Source organism: Oncorhynchus mykiss, chromosome 3 (genome assembly GCF_057628025.1).
Source record: "Oncorhynchus mykiss isolate SJ-2025 chromosome 3, ASM5762802v1, whole genome shotgun sequence".
Taxonomy (NCBI): domain Eukaryota; kingdom Metazoa; phylum Chordata; class Actinopteri; order Salmoniformes; family Salmonidae; genus Oncorhynchus; species Oncorhynchus mykiss.
In genome coordinates, this window is record NC_143024.1 from 64,177,840 (window position 1) to 64,194,456 (window position 16,617).

General features: G+C 41.4%; 1 protein-coding gene across 1 annotated transcript in view; it reads left to right on the forward strand.

Moving 5' to 3' along the window:
* The first annotated feature begins 492 nt into the window (after positions 1 to 492).
* LOC110520177 (contactin-associated protein-like 5) overlaps positions 493 to 16,617 on the forward strand; it is a 61,439-nt gene continuing 45,314 nt past the window's right edge. Inside the window, exons 1-2 of the mRNA XM_021597311.3 lie at positions 493 to 862; positions 12,876 to 12,986. Coding sequence (XP_021452986.3) covers positions 778 to 862; positions 12,876 to 12,986 — 196 coding nt within the window. The 5' untranslated portion in view covers positions 493 to 777. The remainder of the gene's footprint in view (positions 863 to 12,875; positions 12,987 to 16,617) is intronic.

Below are 16,617 nucleotides of genomic sequence, written 5' to 3' on the forward strand. Positions count from 1 at the left end.
GATTATTATTATATTGTTATTTGTGCCCTGGTTGGGCCTAGGTGCCCTGGTTGGGCCTAGGCCTAGGTGCCTAGGTTGGGACAAAAACTCTCATTCTTATGTTAAATAAATGTATTGTGTGGCAGGCTTTCAATGATGACAAAAAAACAACATTAACATACAGCCTATCTGCTGCCGGGAGGAGAGAGAATTATCCATAAAACCTAACTTCCTCCTAAATTCCTTAATGTAATTTCCTCATCTTATTTAACCATACACATATATATTTTAATTAAACGGATTGCATCTAAAACAATATTTTTCTCCAGTCATAGCCTCTTACATACATTTTAATGTTGGCATACTCTTATCGAAATGAACAGTCACTCATTTTGACTCGAGCCTCCTGCTTGTAGCTGTCCAGCTACTTTGTTGCTGAAACGGTCTAGAGCGCAGCAAGAGGAGCAGCAAAACTAGTTACACTACTTTACAAAATCACACACACACACACGCGCACATACTTCAAGAAAAATACTAGAACTGCCATGACTTGAAACCAACTCATGAAATACTAGAGAGATATACGTTGAGAGAGGAGAGAAAGAGAAGGAGAGACCACGAGAGAGAGATTCTACGGGCTGAGCATCTGTGAAGGACTGCTGATGGGGGAGTGGTTTACTTTTCCACTGGGCTTCAAACACACTGCATGACTCCGTCCGCGCTAGGGACATTTGAAGGCATCGCTTTCATGAGATTTACTCTCTTCCTACAACATAAGGATATATCACAGTAGGGAGAATGGAATTGCGAAAGCTGTCTCGGTTATACATCTTCATTGTCTGTCTTTTGAGTGCCTCCAGCTCTGCGTCCGCCGCCAGTCACTGTGAGTATCAGAAGTTGCTTACCAGTACCACTGGTTTTGGAAAAAAAACGCGCGCGTTTTGTGACACGCTTTTTTGCTGTAGTCTTATGACTCATATGGGTCAAAACATAGATGTATGCTGAAAAGCCCGAAGAAGCAAAAGCCTAGATAATAACGTTATAGCTATGTTTCCTTTTACCAGTAAATGTATAGGTGTAGGGCCGTGTGTTGCAACTATAACGTGAAACATTGGATTACTTGTCTTTCTAGTGTAGCTTAAGATGACACTTTTTTGATTTGGCTATTGAAATATCAGTAAATTATATTCTATAACCTATAATTGCAGCATAATTCGCAGTAACATAATTTGGTGGAAATTATATTCACCCCAGCATCGTTGGCATTAAATTATCGTTCAATTGTCTTTGATTTGTTGTGCCAGCATCTGTTTAGTCCAGTTGTTTTGATGTTGTTGTCGCTAGTGGTCGTCCTTCCTCACCTGAGTTTTTAGGTGGAGGATAAGCGGTGTATTGTGCTAAATCGGTAACGATTTGTTATAACTCCATATCAAACATGTTAAACAACTATATCATTGATTCGTGCATGATTCATTACGTTATTGAAGGAAATTAACTTAAAATACTAATTGTTATCCAAAACATAGAGTTGATGGGTGGCTTTGAGACCTGGTACCTGTGAGATAGGCTTAAAAGCAGTTTATTCTAGTGATGTAACCCAGTGAACTGAGCTAAACTGACAGCTAGATTATTCATTTATGACCTTCTTGTGGTCACTCAAATGTATCCAGTGATCAGAATTGACATGCTGCTCAGAGATGAAATGGCTAGATTCTCCTAGAGGACAAGCAAATGGCCGTTCTCATATTTACCTTTGAGAAACAAAAGGAGAAGCCCAATATCCATCATGGGTGGTTTGTGTAGCCCCTGTGTCAGGTGACAGAGATAATGGCAGCCACATCCTCCCAGGGGAGCATGTCCTCATGCTCCTAGGTCTGGTGTCCTATGAAGGCTACCGGATCCGTTGCTTGCAAATATTCATAATTGATACTGAACATCTACTAAATAACCTATTTCATCCAATGATTTCCAGCATATGCTGCTGGGCCCGTGGGCCTGTAATCTTAGTGCTATTCAAATGGTTCACAGTGAAGTTCAGCAGGTGGTTGGACTTGCTTTATCATTTGCCTTATCTTATTTTTATAAAGGCCAAAGTGTGGTGCTTGAAAGGGAAAGTTTCCAGCTGTGAGTGAAATTATGATTTTGAAAGTTGCCTTTGGATGAAAACAGCGGGGGCTTTCATTGCCAGAGCTGTCTCTTGACATCACTCACTTCACCATGCCTCTGTGGGTGGAATATTGCTCCAGGTTTACAGTAATACTATCACAGCTACCATAGCCCACAATATTATGCACATACTTATATTGCTAACACTATAAACAGTCACACGGACAACACCATACTATGTTTTATTTGCTTGGATTTTCCGTTCGGTTTCTGATTGTATTATCTTTTTGAGCAGACCTTTCAGAGTAAATTACATATATCCCATAGCAGAGGCACTTACTGAAGTACATTTGGTAAAGTACTGTACCATCCCACATTGCAGCAAAGATGACAGCATCATATTGATGCTTGCATGTGTAAAAGCAGTCCTGAGTCCTCACCATATTCTACTAGCTGATTAATGCAAAGCAGGCACTCACTCAGTCTCAAGAATGGAAGGAACTCCTACTGTTGTAGAGATCCATAAAAGGGTGATGTATTTATCAAGAGATAAATGAGGCAGAACACCGCAGTAGGGAGCTCCCACTTCCTCCAATGTGTAGACGGAAGTCTCCAGTATTTGTATAAAAAAATCAAATAAATTGTAAACCTTTATTTAACTAGGCAAGTCAGTATGGAGAAAGAGCTCAGCTAGCTAGAGCCTGGGAGATCCAAACCGGCAGAGGCAATGAGTGTTCAAAAGTCCATCACATGAACGGGTCGATGTACAGTGCATACTGTATGTAATAACATGGAAAGGCCATGGCACACAGTAGAAGTAAAATGAGATGTTAGTCACTACACATAATTATCCAATGAAATGTTTTCCCTTCTCGATAATGGTTCTGGATTTCCTTAACATATCTGACTTTGCGTAATGGTCCAATTATGGTCATTTATTAGACAGTATAGTGCTGTCATTACTGTTGCTGGTAGTGGATCAGAGATGGACAGCACACGTGCAGTTAAATATGGAAAGATAATATTAGTCTATCTCCCCAGTGGTATGGTGGATGGCATACAGCAAAACAGATTGACATTCAACAAAATATCCAAATGAAAGGGCACCCACTGATAAAGACAGCAGCATCTTATGAGCTACACTGATGATAGGGTTATTGAATGTGTGACTTGGGGCTGGTACAGTCCTAAAGGCAAAGGTGCTCTCATCCATGTTCTGCTTTGTTGATTGTGTGGATCTACACACACAGCCAAGAATCACATAGACAATATGACGTCTATGAATCAGGTTGATTATAATAGATTTTCTTTTCAGGACGCCTTATTCATAGAGATTCCTACATGTTTCCCAGAAGTTAACAGTTCAATTACTACATGGTTAATTAAGTGAAACATGTTTCTCTGTCTTTTGTTCTATGTAGTGTGGATGGCTGGATGTGGATGGATGGGGCTGTTTTGCACTTCCTTTCATGTGTGACTTCGAGGAGCTTGTTGTTCATTTGAAATGCCAAGAAAAAAAGACTGTGGTTCTGTGGTTCTTTCAAGGTGTTGACGATCATCACATTAGAATGCAGTTCTTGGCAACCTCCGGCTTGTGCTATAGACGGGGGTTACGTTTGGTACAGGAGTCAACATCCTTGAATGTAGCCTAATGTATTTAGAGATAGTATGGTCGAGGAGCATGCCTTGTTAAGCTAATGAATGAAGAAAGGGGTATGGCAGTATTAAACCAATGATATACTTACTGTATGTTGGAATATCTCCCTAGTTGTTGCTATGGTACACCCCATTATGTAAAAGTATCTTTGTAAGGTGTTGTTTTTTGCTCCCCTACCATACACTTGTGCTTGTTCATGTTATCGCCCCACGGCCACACATAATATACTGTATGTGCTGAATACTGTAGGGAGAATAAAGCCTATTTTATCACTGTAAATGTATTTAACCTTCATTTTGACAAGGAGTCAGTGCTGAGACCAAGGTCTCTTTTCCAGATGAGCCCTGTATAGCACCACAATACACTTCAAAATGCACATTCATATACACAATAAAATACATGTTACTATACACAACAATATACCAAGAAACAGAAGCATTTCTCAGTAAAAAGGTCCCCTAACAACTGTCGTAATTACGCTAGAGGCACCAATTCCTCCAAATTTAAAGTGCATTGTAGATCATTCCACACGTAAGGTCCAAGGAAATTATAGGCTATTTTACCTAACTCGCGAGACACCAAGGAGTCTCCAGAGTTAACCAACCTTGTGAACGGGTTTGATAACATGTCATTTTAAGTCTTAACAGTGATGTTAAGTAAGTTGGAAGTTTGAGGAGCAGGGCTTTGTAAACAAAAAAGACCGTAATGATGTGATCTACGTGACTTAAAAGAAGTCCAGTCAACCTTTTGGTAAAGAATACAGAAATGACTAATAAAACTGTCTCCTGTGATAAAACGAAGGACACTATAAAAAACGTAATCCAAGGTTTTAAGAGTAGAGGCAGCTGCACTTTGATAAATAGTATCACCATAATAAAGAACAACCTGCTTCCTGTTGACAACCTGCTTCCTGTTGACTGGAGAGAGACGAGATCTATTTAAATAAAACATTTAATTCTTAACAAGCTCAGTCATGTTTTTTTTTAAACGATAAATCATTGTCAGTCAAAATACTAAGGTATTTGCGTCTTGAATGCAGCTCCAAAGATTTTCTGCAGCCTGTGTGTTCACCTAAAATCATGTGACCAGGATGTGCAACAATTGTATTATCTTAGGGTTGTTTATGATACATATATTTGGTCTGGACAGAGGAGAGCTAACTGGTATTGTGCAATGCTAAAACCAAACCCCCCAAAAAACGAACAATATATGATATAAGGCTATTTAGAGCAATAATATATTGGCTCCCCTGGGAGAGGAAAAATCTATTTGATGAATGTGGCGCCGGTGGAGGCCTTTGCATTTCCAATCGTATCGCTCTCACACTGATGGTACACCATTCCCAATCTATAGAGTGCAATGAATATGCTACAAATAGCTGTATAGTCCGTAAGTTCCATCTTCTATTTATTTCTGGTGTTACTGGCAAAGGATTGCTAAGGATTACAAGTGACCACTTACTATTGACCGTGCCGATAAGAGAATACTGGTGCTATGCAGGGCTTTGACTGCGTGATAATAATAACCAGGTAATGTTTCCGTACTTTCCATCTCCAAAGTAGACTGAGCAGACAGGAAGCACAGTTTAAACTTGGGAAAACCGCCAGACATTTTCTGTCAGTAGCTATTACTCTGTAACTCCTTATTTCTGTGAGAAGGAATCTCATACACACACTTTTCAATTGATGATCCAGGGCTTGATGATACAGGTGGATCCTGCAAACGTTTTGAGCAGGACTCATGATTGAGCCAGACAGGTAGCTATTGCAGCATAGCTTCTGTAACAATATGACCAAATTAGTACATCTGGGTTTGGGAATTGATGTTCTGAGAGCGAACAGTCAAACATTTATCTAATCTGAAACCTGCTGTCTTTATTTTGACCATCTTTGGACAGCTTTTAAATGTATTTCTCCAGAAAGTATTGTTTGAGTTATTTCCCAGTTCTAATGAAGGTGAGCCTTCAACACTTAATCTGCATGTATTTAAATGTAAGCGGGCTTGGTGACATTTCCACAGGCAGGCGAGAGGATGGCCGTATCAGGACCACCATCTGGGGCTGCTTGGATATGGAAGCCAAGCTGTCATTTTTGTCCAATGGGAGTCTCTCTTTTCCAATCTAGTATTCACCAGGGGCTAATCAGCCAGTAACCTATGGTTTCTTTGCATAGTGACACATAGTGTTGGCTAATGGTGAGTTCAGTGTGGGGTAGTGTATCACACAGAGGTGACACAACCAGAAAGACTAATCAGAAAGGGATATGAATCAAAAGAGCAGCTGCACCGCCATCTATGCCAACTTGATAATGATTTGAAAAATGAACAGAGTTGTTGACAATGTTTCACAGTATGTGTTACTTCTCCTTTGTGCCTTGATTGAGAATTCTCACCAGCAGTGTAAAATCTCTTGAATTTATGAAGTGAGTGATAGTCACGTGATCGCTCGGTCTGTAAGTAAACCTAAACATATCAGCCTTCAGATCAGTTATCAACACTTTCTCTCTAAACTATGTTTTGCTGCTCACTCTATCAGACACATTATTGGAAATTAAGTGCTACAGTACAGTGCTGTGTTTCTCAATCACACGTATCGACCAGCACTTCCTCAAATTCAGCCTGCGTCTGTAGCTAATTGTCAAACGATACCTCAGCCATACTCAATGTTTCTGCCTGAACAGAGATGAGATGGGACCAGTCTATAAATACATGTGAGGTATCGTATTCTGCTTTATCGATACTACCCAGAGGTGTACATCCATTCTTTACTGGATCATGTCATTGTTCCTCTGGATCCTTTTGGAGTGATGCATCGTGGGTAGACAGGGCGGTAGACACTGCCTGCTGTGCCTAGCACACAGGAAGCTCATTTGAGCATCTTTGTCTTCTTCAAGTCTCTCCATATAGTTCCATAGAGATAATAATGGATTTAGGATTTAAGGATCTTATTTGGATAGCCATTAGCTTTTGCAAAAGCAGTTTTTTCTTCCGTTTAGTCTCAGAATTTAAACAGCTCCACAACTTCTGCTCTGACCATGCTGCTAGTCATCTGCAGGTGCGCTGGGGCCTGAAACGGAGCTAAAAATATTCCAGCCGCATACGCTACAAAAGGCAGTTTGTTGGCGTAATTGAGCTTGATTTCTTTGTGGAGCGCTGTTTGTTTAGCACAAAGACTAGGAGGGGATGCTGGCTAATGAGCAGTGTGAGGGATGGAAGTCAACTCAGGGGCCTTTGTGTTGTAAAAAGTTGTTGCACATTTTGAAGAGAGCAAGTTAGGTGAAGTAGATTGGGTTTGAAAGTCACGTTTGAGATCTAGCAAAAAGCTTGAATAAATATAGTGTGAAAAGCAGAATCAAGGGCAGTATTTTGTGGATTTGAATGAGCTAAATCTGGCCATCAAGTTTGACTGGATAATGTGGTTGTTTTTCTAAAACTGACAATAAAAATCACAAATTACGTTTGGTTTTGTACTCTAATGTGCAGTCATATTGATGTTTTTCAACCTCAAAATAGCCTAACTTCCTTCCACTTGAATAGTCTTCCCACTAAATTAAGTATGGGTCATTGTGTTACATGACAAAAATATGTTCTTTATGGGCCTTGAGGAAGTGTATAGGCCAAGGAGAAAAAAGAGAGCTCACAGTGTGCATCTAAATGTGTTCACAGCCATCTATCTTCCCATGCATCACTGGATGATGGCACACCTTGGGGAACAGAGGGAAGTGGAAGGGAGTGCAGCTTCTTTTCTTTTTTTTAAATCCCAAACACAATCACTGATAACCTCAGCTATGTTCTACTAGCCTGGAGGAGTCAAGATGTCTCTCACTGGTGTGGATACTAAAATCACAGTGTCGCTATACCCTGTCAGGATCTACTGTACAAGCTATGAGTTTATAGAAAGGGCTGGCTCCTAGTTCAGCTTTCTTTTCCAACTTTGTTTGTGTTTGTTTCTGTTCATCTCTCTGTGTGTGTGAGTGTGTGTGCGTGTGCGCGCGCGTGTGTGTGTGTGTGTCTGCTTATGGGAGTGAGTGTTTAAGATTTAAGCCCAAGCACTTTGCATAGCGAGTGTGCTGTGGCACGATCACATTCATAGCTAGGATAGATTTTCAATTATCCCAAGGCAAGGAGGCACTGAGCAGAGCAGTACAGCTTTGCAGGCAAATCATCCTCTACCCATAATTCTTCCTGATTGACAGCCCAGCTATTGGCTCGGTGCCAAATAACTAGATGGAGGCTATAAACAAAAACACTGTTCATAAAACACACATTTTATAAGTGAGCTACCGTAATTGTCTTTGTATTCAGGGGCCTCTTAGAGTTATGTCCTTGCCGATTGCTTTACGTTATATGCTGCTGTGACATAAACATATTATTGGTGTACCCTTTCCAGTGTACAAAGGTCTCATAGGTGTGTTAAGATTTGGTGTAACCATCAGATGAAATGGAGCAGGTACTTTTACAGAAGTGGAAAGATTAACCTGACATTGATGAAGATGTTTGTGAGAAGGCCGTCAGGATCAAAGGTGTTTGCTTTGTTTCAAAGTGGTTGCATGATCCCCAGAGTCTGATGGATTGTGTGAGAGATGGAGAGATGGAGAGATATAAATAGAAAGAGATAGACAGAGTCATGCTTAGAGTGCTTAAGTAGTGGGTAGGGATGATTAAAACATTTTACTACACTGGGCTAAATCAGAGATGTAATGTATTACATTTTGAGGTTGCATCCCAATATTACACTTTATATACATCACAAAATAATGAAATATAACAAAACCATTTGACCAAGTTTTTTTGAAATTATGTTTATTCTTTATGAATTTAGGAAAAATAGGAATTACATCCCACCCATGAGGCCATTAGAGGCGATTTGGTCAATTGACTGCAGGAAATGGCTACAATGTAATGTAAGGATTTTCACTAGAAACAGAAAACATATTTGCCACACAATGTTTAATAACATTAGGTTAAAAACGTATAATTCCTTGTGAAATGATGGGATTTTCCTCAAAAGTTGGGCATCTGTGGCTATATTGCTGCATGTATATATAAGCTGTTTTTTTTATTACATCTATATCCTTTAAAAAAACCAGCTTGATCCACTTGAGTCAATCTGTAAATCAACATTTAGAGACATCTGCTGGCAAGTGATATAAGTGCAGTCAATTCAGGTCAGCTGAAATGTGGTGGGCTGTCTGTCCTCAAAGATACTTCCAAAGTGTCGCAAACAGGCTCCTGCTGTCATTTTCAAAATGAAGTTGTTGTCTACCAGATGAATGTTCATTAGTTACTGCAGATGTTTCCAGGATAAATTCAACATGGAGTGGATGGAATCCAAAACAAAATGATGTAAAGAGAGAAATCGATGAATGAGTCACTGATGGAGAGAGTACAGTGATCACTGTAATCAAGCTGTTGCCAGTTCTTTTTATGTCCTGGGATCCTCTTTAGCAGCCACACAGTGATGCACCAGAAGCCACACTGCTCAGTGGAAACAACAAAGGAGAGTTGTGGTGCAGTAGCTAGCTAAGTGAATGAGCTCCACCCCACTCACTGCTCTTATTGGGGCCTGGCAGGCAGGGCTGGATCAGTGGAAGATGAGGCCGACAAGTTCAGATCACTGACCTCTTAATCTCCTTCTGCCTGGTGGAAGTGATCTAATCTGATGGATTAGGAGGAACACTACTGACACTCGCACGTGCACACACATGCACACACACATACACACACACACACGCACACACACACACACACACACACACACGCACACAAACACATAGGGCTGCCTAGGGTACTGTGGATTCTACTGTCCTCTTTTTAGGGGTCACTGCTTGAGTTAATGGACTGCTGGGGAGAGATGGGGAGAGATTTGTGGAGTGGTTAAGTGAGGCAGCCCCGCTATTTTAGCAGTACTTGCATTTAGACCCCATACCGTGCTGCGCTTGCAGACACAAACATAATTTTCCATAAAATTGCGAACAATAAGTGATCATATATTTCACCTGGTTTCACCTGGTCAGTCTGTCATCCTAATGTTTTGTACACTCAGTGTATACTGTATATTAATTATATATATATATACAGTGGGGGAAACAAGTATTTGATACACTGCCGATTTTGCAGGTTTTCCTACTTACAAAGCATGTAGAGGTCTGTAATTTTTATCATAGGTACATTTCAACTGTGAGAGACGGAATCTAAAACAAAAATCCAGAAAATCACATGCATGATTTTTAAGTAATTAATTAGCATTTTATTGAATGACATAAGTATTTGATCACCTACCAACCAGTAAGAATTCCGGCTCTCACAGACCTGTTAGTTTTTCTTTAAGAAGTCCTCCTGTTCTCCACTCATTACCTGTGCACCTGTTTGAACTCGTTACCTGTATAAAAGACACCTGTCCACACACTCAATCAAACAGACTCCAACCTCTCCACGATGGCCAAGGCCAGAGAGCTGTGTAAGGACTTCAGGGATAAAATTGTAGACCTGCACAAGGCTGGGATTGGCTGCAGGACAATAGGCAAGCAGCTTGGTGAGAAGGCAACTTCTGTTGGCGCAATTATTAGAAAATGGGAGAAGTTTAAGATGACGGTCAATCAACCTTGGTCAGGTGCTCCATGCAAGGTCTCACCTCGTGGGGCATCAATGATCATGAGGAAGGTGAGGGATCAGCCCAGAACTACACGGCAGGACCTGGTCAATGACCTGAAGAGAGCTGGGACCACAGTCTCAAAGAAAACCAATAGTAACACACTACGCCATCATGGATTAAAATCCTGCAGCGCATTCAAGGTCCCCCTGCTCAAGCCAGGGCATGTCCAGGCCCATCTGAAGTTTGCCAATGACCATCTGGAGGATCCAGAGGAGGAATGGGAGAAGGTCATGTGGTCTGATGAGACAAAAATAGAGCTTTTTTATCTAAACTCCACTCGTCGTGTTAGGAAGAAGAAGAAGGATGAGTACAACCCCAAGAATGCCATCCCAACCGTGAAGCATGGAGGTGGATACATCATTCTTTGGGGATGCTTTTCTGCAAAGGGGACAGGACGACTGCACCGTATTGACGGGAGGATGGATGGGGCCATGTATCGCGAGATCTTGGCCAACAACCTCCTTCCCTCAGTAAGAGCATTGAAGATGGGTAGTGGCTGGGTCTTCCAGCATGACAACGACCCGAAACACACAGCCAGGGCAACTAAGGAGTGGCTCCGTAAGAAGCATCGCAAGGTCCTGGAGTGGCCTAGCAAGTCTCCAGACCTGAACCCAATAGAAAATCTTTGGAGGGAGCTGTAAGTCTGTATTGCCCAGCGACAGCCCCGAAACCTGAAGGATCTGGAGAAGGTCTGTATGGAGGAGTGGGCCAAAATCCCTGATGCAGTGTGTGCAAACCTGGTCAAGAACTACACGAAACGTATGATCTCTGTAATTGCAAACAAAGGTTTCTGTACCAAATATTAAGTTCTGCTTTTCTGATGTATCAAATACTTATGTCATGCAATAAAATGCAAATTAATTACTTAAAATTCATACAATGTGATTTTCTGGATTTTTGTTTTAGATTCTGTCTCTCACAGTTGAAGTGTACCTATGATAAAAAAATACAGACCTCTACATGCTTTGTAAGTAGGAAAACCTGCAAAATCGGCAGTGTATCAAATACTTGTTCTCCCCACTGTGTGTATATATATATATATACTGCTCAAAAAATAAAGGGAACACTTAAACAACACAATGTAACTCCAAGTCAATCACACTTCTGTGAAATCAAACTGTCCACTTAGGAAGCAACACTGATTGACAATACATTTCACATGCTGTTGTGCAAATGGAATAGACAACAGGTGGAAATTATAGGCAATTAGCAAGACACCCCCAATAAAGGAGTGGTTCTGCAGGTGGTGACCACAGACACTTCTCAGTTCCTATGCTTCCTGGCTGATGTTTTGGTCACTTTTGAATGCTGGCGGTGCTTTCACTCTAGTGGTAGCATGAGACGGAGTCTACAACCCACACAAGTGGCTCAGGTAGTGCAGCTCATCCAGGATGGCACATCAATACGAGCTGTGGCAAGAACGTTTGCTGTGTCTGTCAGTGTAGTGTCCAGAGCATGGAGGCGCTACCAGGAGACAGGCCAGTACATCAGGAGACGCAAATTTGCCACTGGCGCCCTGTGCTCTTCACAGATGAAAGCAGGTTCACACTGAGCACATGTGACAGACGGGACAGAGTCTGGAGACGCCGTGGAGAACGTTCTGCTCCCTGCAACATCCTCCAGCATGACCGGTTTTGGCGGTGGGTCAGTCATGGTGTGGGGTGGCATTTCTTTGGGGGGCCGCACAGCCCTCCATGTGCTCGCCAGAGGTAGCCTGACTGCCATTAGGTACCGAGATGAGATCCTCAGACACCTTGTGAGACCAAATGCTGGTGTGGTTGGCCCTGGGTTCCTCCTAATGCAAGACAATGCTAGACCTCATGTGGCTGGAGTGTGTCAGCAGTTCCTGCAAGAGGAAAGCATTGATGCTATGGACTGGCCCGCCCGTTCCCCAGACCTGAATCCAATTGAGCACATCTGGGACATCATGTCTCGCTCCAATGCCACGTTGCACCACAGACTGTCCAGGAGTTGGCGGATGCTTTAGTCCAGGTCTGAGAGGAGATCCCTCAGGAGACTAACCGCCACCTCATCAAAAGCATGCCCAGGCGTTGTAGGGAGGTCATACAGGCACGTGGAGGCCACACACACTACTGAGCCTCATTTTGACTTGTTTTAAGGACATTACATCAAAGTTGGATCAGCCTGTAGTGTGGTTTTCCACTTTAATGTTGAGTGTGACTCCAAATCCAGACCTCCATGGGTTGATACATTTGATTTCCATTGATAATTTGTGTGATTTTGTTGTCAGCACATTCAATTATGTAAAGAAAAAAGTATTTAATAAAAATATTTCATTCATTCAGATCTAGGATGTGTTATTTTAGTGTTCCCTTTATTTTTTTGAGCAGTGTATGTTTTTATTATTTTATTATGTATGTTTGACACCCCTGCTCTAGTAGATAATGATGGTGCTAAAGCTCTATATATTGTACCCAACCATGAACTTCATACAGCATACTCTCTTTTTTACTCTTACAGATATTTGTAATGGCCCATTGGTATCCATGCTGCCCCCAGCTTCTTTAGAGAGCTCCTCACAGTCCTCTGTCAGTAACGCTCCACACTTTGCCAAGATCAACAGAAGAGATGGTGAGTTACAATGGAAAGTTATATTTTTTTATTTAAAGGTTCTGAACAATACCTAGAGACAATCAATAATACTTTATCTAAGGTGAAAGGACGGTGTTTTAGTTTGCTAAACAGCTCTTATGGACCGTAATATTAGGAAATCATGAAAAATAAAAAAATCTTATCCAGGATTAGTTTGAAATAGCATTATGCTTATTATTGCATTAAGATCCACCTCATGAGCCTCTTAAATATATATCCCTGATACAGTACTCATTGTACACGTCAGCACTGTTTAGCCAGAGTCACAGATCAATAAATTGATATATAAATGAGTCTACTGTCTGAAACTAGATAATGATTCTCAATGACTTGGGATATTAGGGTGAACACTTAGCCTAACCCGACTGACCCCATGTCATGTTTTACCTCTGTAACAGTATGTGAGTCTGTAACAACCAAAATTATCCTGGGGGGGGGGGGGGGGGGGGCTCTGTAAATGATGCTTCCTCTGTGACTGAGACACTGGTTTAATATTCAGAGCTCATCTGCTCCCATGGTGTTGTGTCCCAGCCCACAGCAGCTGAGTAATGAACATGAACTGACCTGTTTCTTCTGCCTGATAGCTGGGCGGCTGAATCTACTAATTGTACACTGCACCGCCATATCACACTTTCACATGAATGTTTGGATGTAGATACTGAGGTTATTATTCACCAGTGTATTTATCATATTAGTCCAAGGGCCATCCACCAAAAATGTTTTGTTCCGTGACCCAGGAAACAAAACGGCAAAATTTCAACAACATTATATAGATAATGTTATGAATATGAGCACATTGTGGTTCAAAACTTGTAAAAGTTGCATATCCATTTGTTATTGTTAGCAAAAGTTATGATTTTTTGGGGGTAATCTTGGGTAATTTGCTGCTATGTTTCACCTTCTTTCCTTTTGTTGCACACTGGTGCACAGAACACAGATCTATTTGAGCGTTCGGTGTTTGCCCTTGCATAAGCTCAAGCAACAGGTTATCGGTCTTTGACTTATCCAGATGAACCCCGAAATTAGGAAATAGGTTTTAAACATGTACCTGTACGGTGGTTTTCGTAGTTAATATAAGACGTTTTAACAGTAGAATTTAGCCGACAAGGGCCCTCATTTATTTTGCCTGCTAGCCAAACTAAAGACAGCACAACGTTTGTTAGATAACACAGCTCTCAAAACATTCAAGGTACTGACAGCTACATCGGCGATGTTCTGGCATCTGAGACAAATTTATTTAGCACCTTTCAACAACTTCTTATCTCGTATTATTTCCTCTGGTCCGGTACATACAGTATGTTGCTATCTGCAAGTATGGACAACAGAACGTGTGTAACAATTGTAACCAAGGTGTGACACCGCAACCTCATAGTGTTGCTAGGGGAATTTACCCAAAATGTGCTATGATTTCAAAATCGTACCTTACATTTATAATATTTCATTAATGTGCAACTTTTAAAACTTTTTAACCACACAGTGTTCATATACATAAAATGATCTACGTAAGGATGTTGAAACTTTGCAGTGTTGTTTCCCGGGTCACAGAATGCCTTTTCTGAAGCCTTTTTTGCCATTTTACCTACCAAGATAATTCTTGTCAGTTATATTCACAGCTGTGTACATTCCCCCTCAAGAGAACACCAAGACGGCCCTCAAGGAACTTCACTGGACTCTATGTAAACTGGAAACTATATATCCAGAGGCTACATTTATTGCAGCTGGGGATTTTAACCTCTCTGGGATATGTGGGACGGTAGCGTCCCACCTGGCCAACATCCAGTGAAAATGCAGCGCCAAATTCAAATAAATTACTATAAAAATGTAACTTTGATGAAATCACAAATTCAATATACCAAATTAAAGTTACACTTGTTGTGAATCCAGCCAAAGTGTCAGATTTCAAAAATGATTTACGGTGAAAGCAAACAATGCTATTATCTGAGGAAAGCACCCCAGTAAACAAAGAGAAAAGAGCATATTTCAACCCTGCAGGCGCGACACAAAACACAGAAATATAAATATAATTCATGCCTTACCTTTGACCAGCTTCTTCTGTTGGCACTCCAGTATGTCCCATAAACATCACAAATGGTCCTTTTGTTTGATTAATTATGTCGATATACATCCAAAATGTCAATTTATTTGGTGCGCTTGATCCAGAAAAACACTGGTTCCAACTTGCGCAACGTGACTACAAAATATCTCAAAAGTTACCTGTAAGCATTGTCCAAACATTTCCAACTACTTTTGTAATACAACTTTAGGTATTTTTTAACGTAAATAATCAATAAAATTGAAGACGGAATGATCTGTGTTCAATACCGGAGGAAAACAAAGTGGAGCGTGCTTTCAGGTCACGCACCTCTAACACAGAGTGCACTTCCCTCGAGCCTCATTCTGAACAGTTTTATTCTTCATTTCTCAAAGGAAAAACCTTAACCAATTTCTAAAGACAGTTGACATCCAGTGGAAGTGGTAGGAACTGAAAGAAGGTCCCTTAGAAATGAATTCCCAATGAAAACTCATTGAAAAGAGAGTGACCTCCAAATAAAATCTGAATGGTTTGTCCTCGGGCCTTCCAAACAAGTTCTGTCATACTCACAGACATGTTTCAAACAGTTAGAAACTTCAGAGTGTTTTCTATCCAAATCTATTAACCATATGCATATTGGTCAGCAAATCCGACCATGACGCCATCTTGCTCGAACCGTCTTATAGGCAGGAACTCAAACAGGATGTACCAGTGACGAGAACCAGTCAACGCTGGTCTGACCAATCGGAAGCCACACAACACGATTGTTTTGATCACGTGGACAGGAATATACGCTGACTCGGTAAGTGCATTTATAAAGAAGTGCATTGGAGATGTTGTACCCACTGTGACTATTAAAACCTACCCTATCCAGAAACCGTGGATGGATGGCGGCATTTGCGCAAAAGTGAACGCACAATCCCCTGTATTTAACAATGGAAAGAGGTCTCGAAATATGGCTGGATATAAACAGTGTGGTTATTCCCTCCACAAGGCAATCAAACAAGCGAATTGTCGGCAAAGGGACAAGGTGGAGTCGCAAATCAATCGTGGACTTCAGGAAACAGAAGAGGGAGCACCCCCCTATCCACATCGAAGGGACAGCATTGGAGAGGGTGGGAAATGTTAAGTTCCTGGGCGTACACATCACAGACAAACTGAAATGGTCAACCCACACAGACAGTGTGGTGAAGAAGGCGCAACATCACCTCTTCAACCTCAGGAGGCTGAAGAAATTTGGCATATCCCCCAAAACCCTGACAAACATTTACAGATCCACAACTGTAAGGCTAACTGCAAGGGTGGTGCGGTCTGCACAACACATCACCGGGGGCAAACTACCTGCCCTCCAAGACATCTACAGCACTCGATGTCACAGGAAGGCCAAAAGATCATCAAGGACCAAAACCACCAGAGCCACTTCTTGTTAACACCGCTATCATCCACAAGGCGAGGTCAGTATAGGTGCATCAAAGCTGGGACCGAGAGATTGAAAAACAGCTTCTATCTCAAGGTCATCAGACTGCTAAACAGCAATCACTAACTCAGAGAGGCTGCAGCCTACATTGAGACCCAATC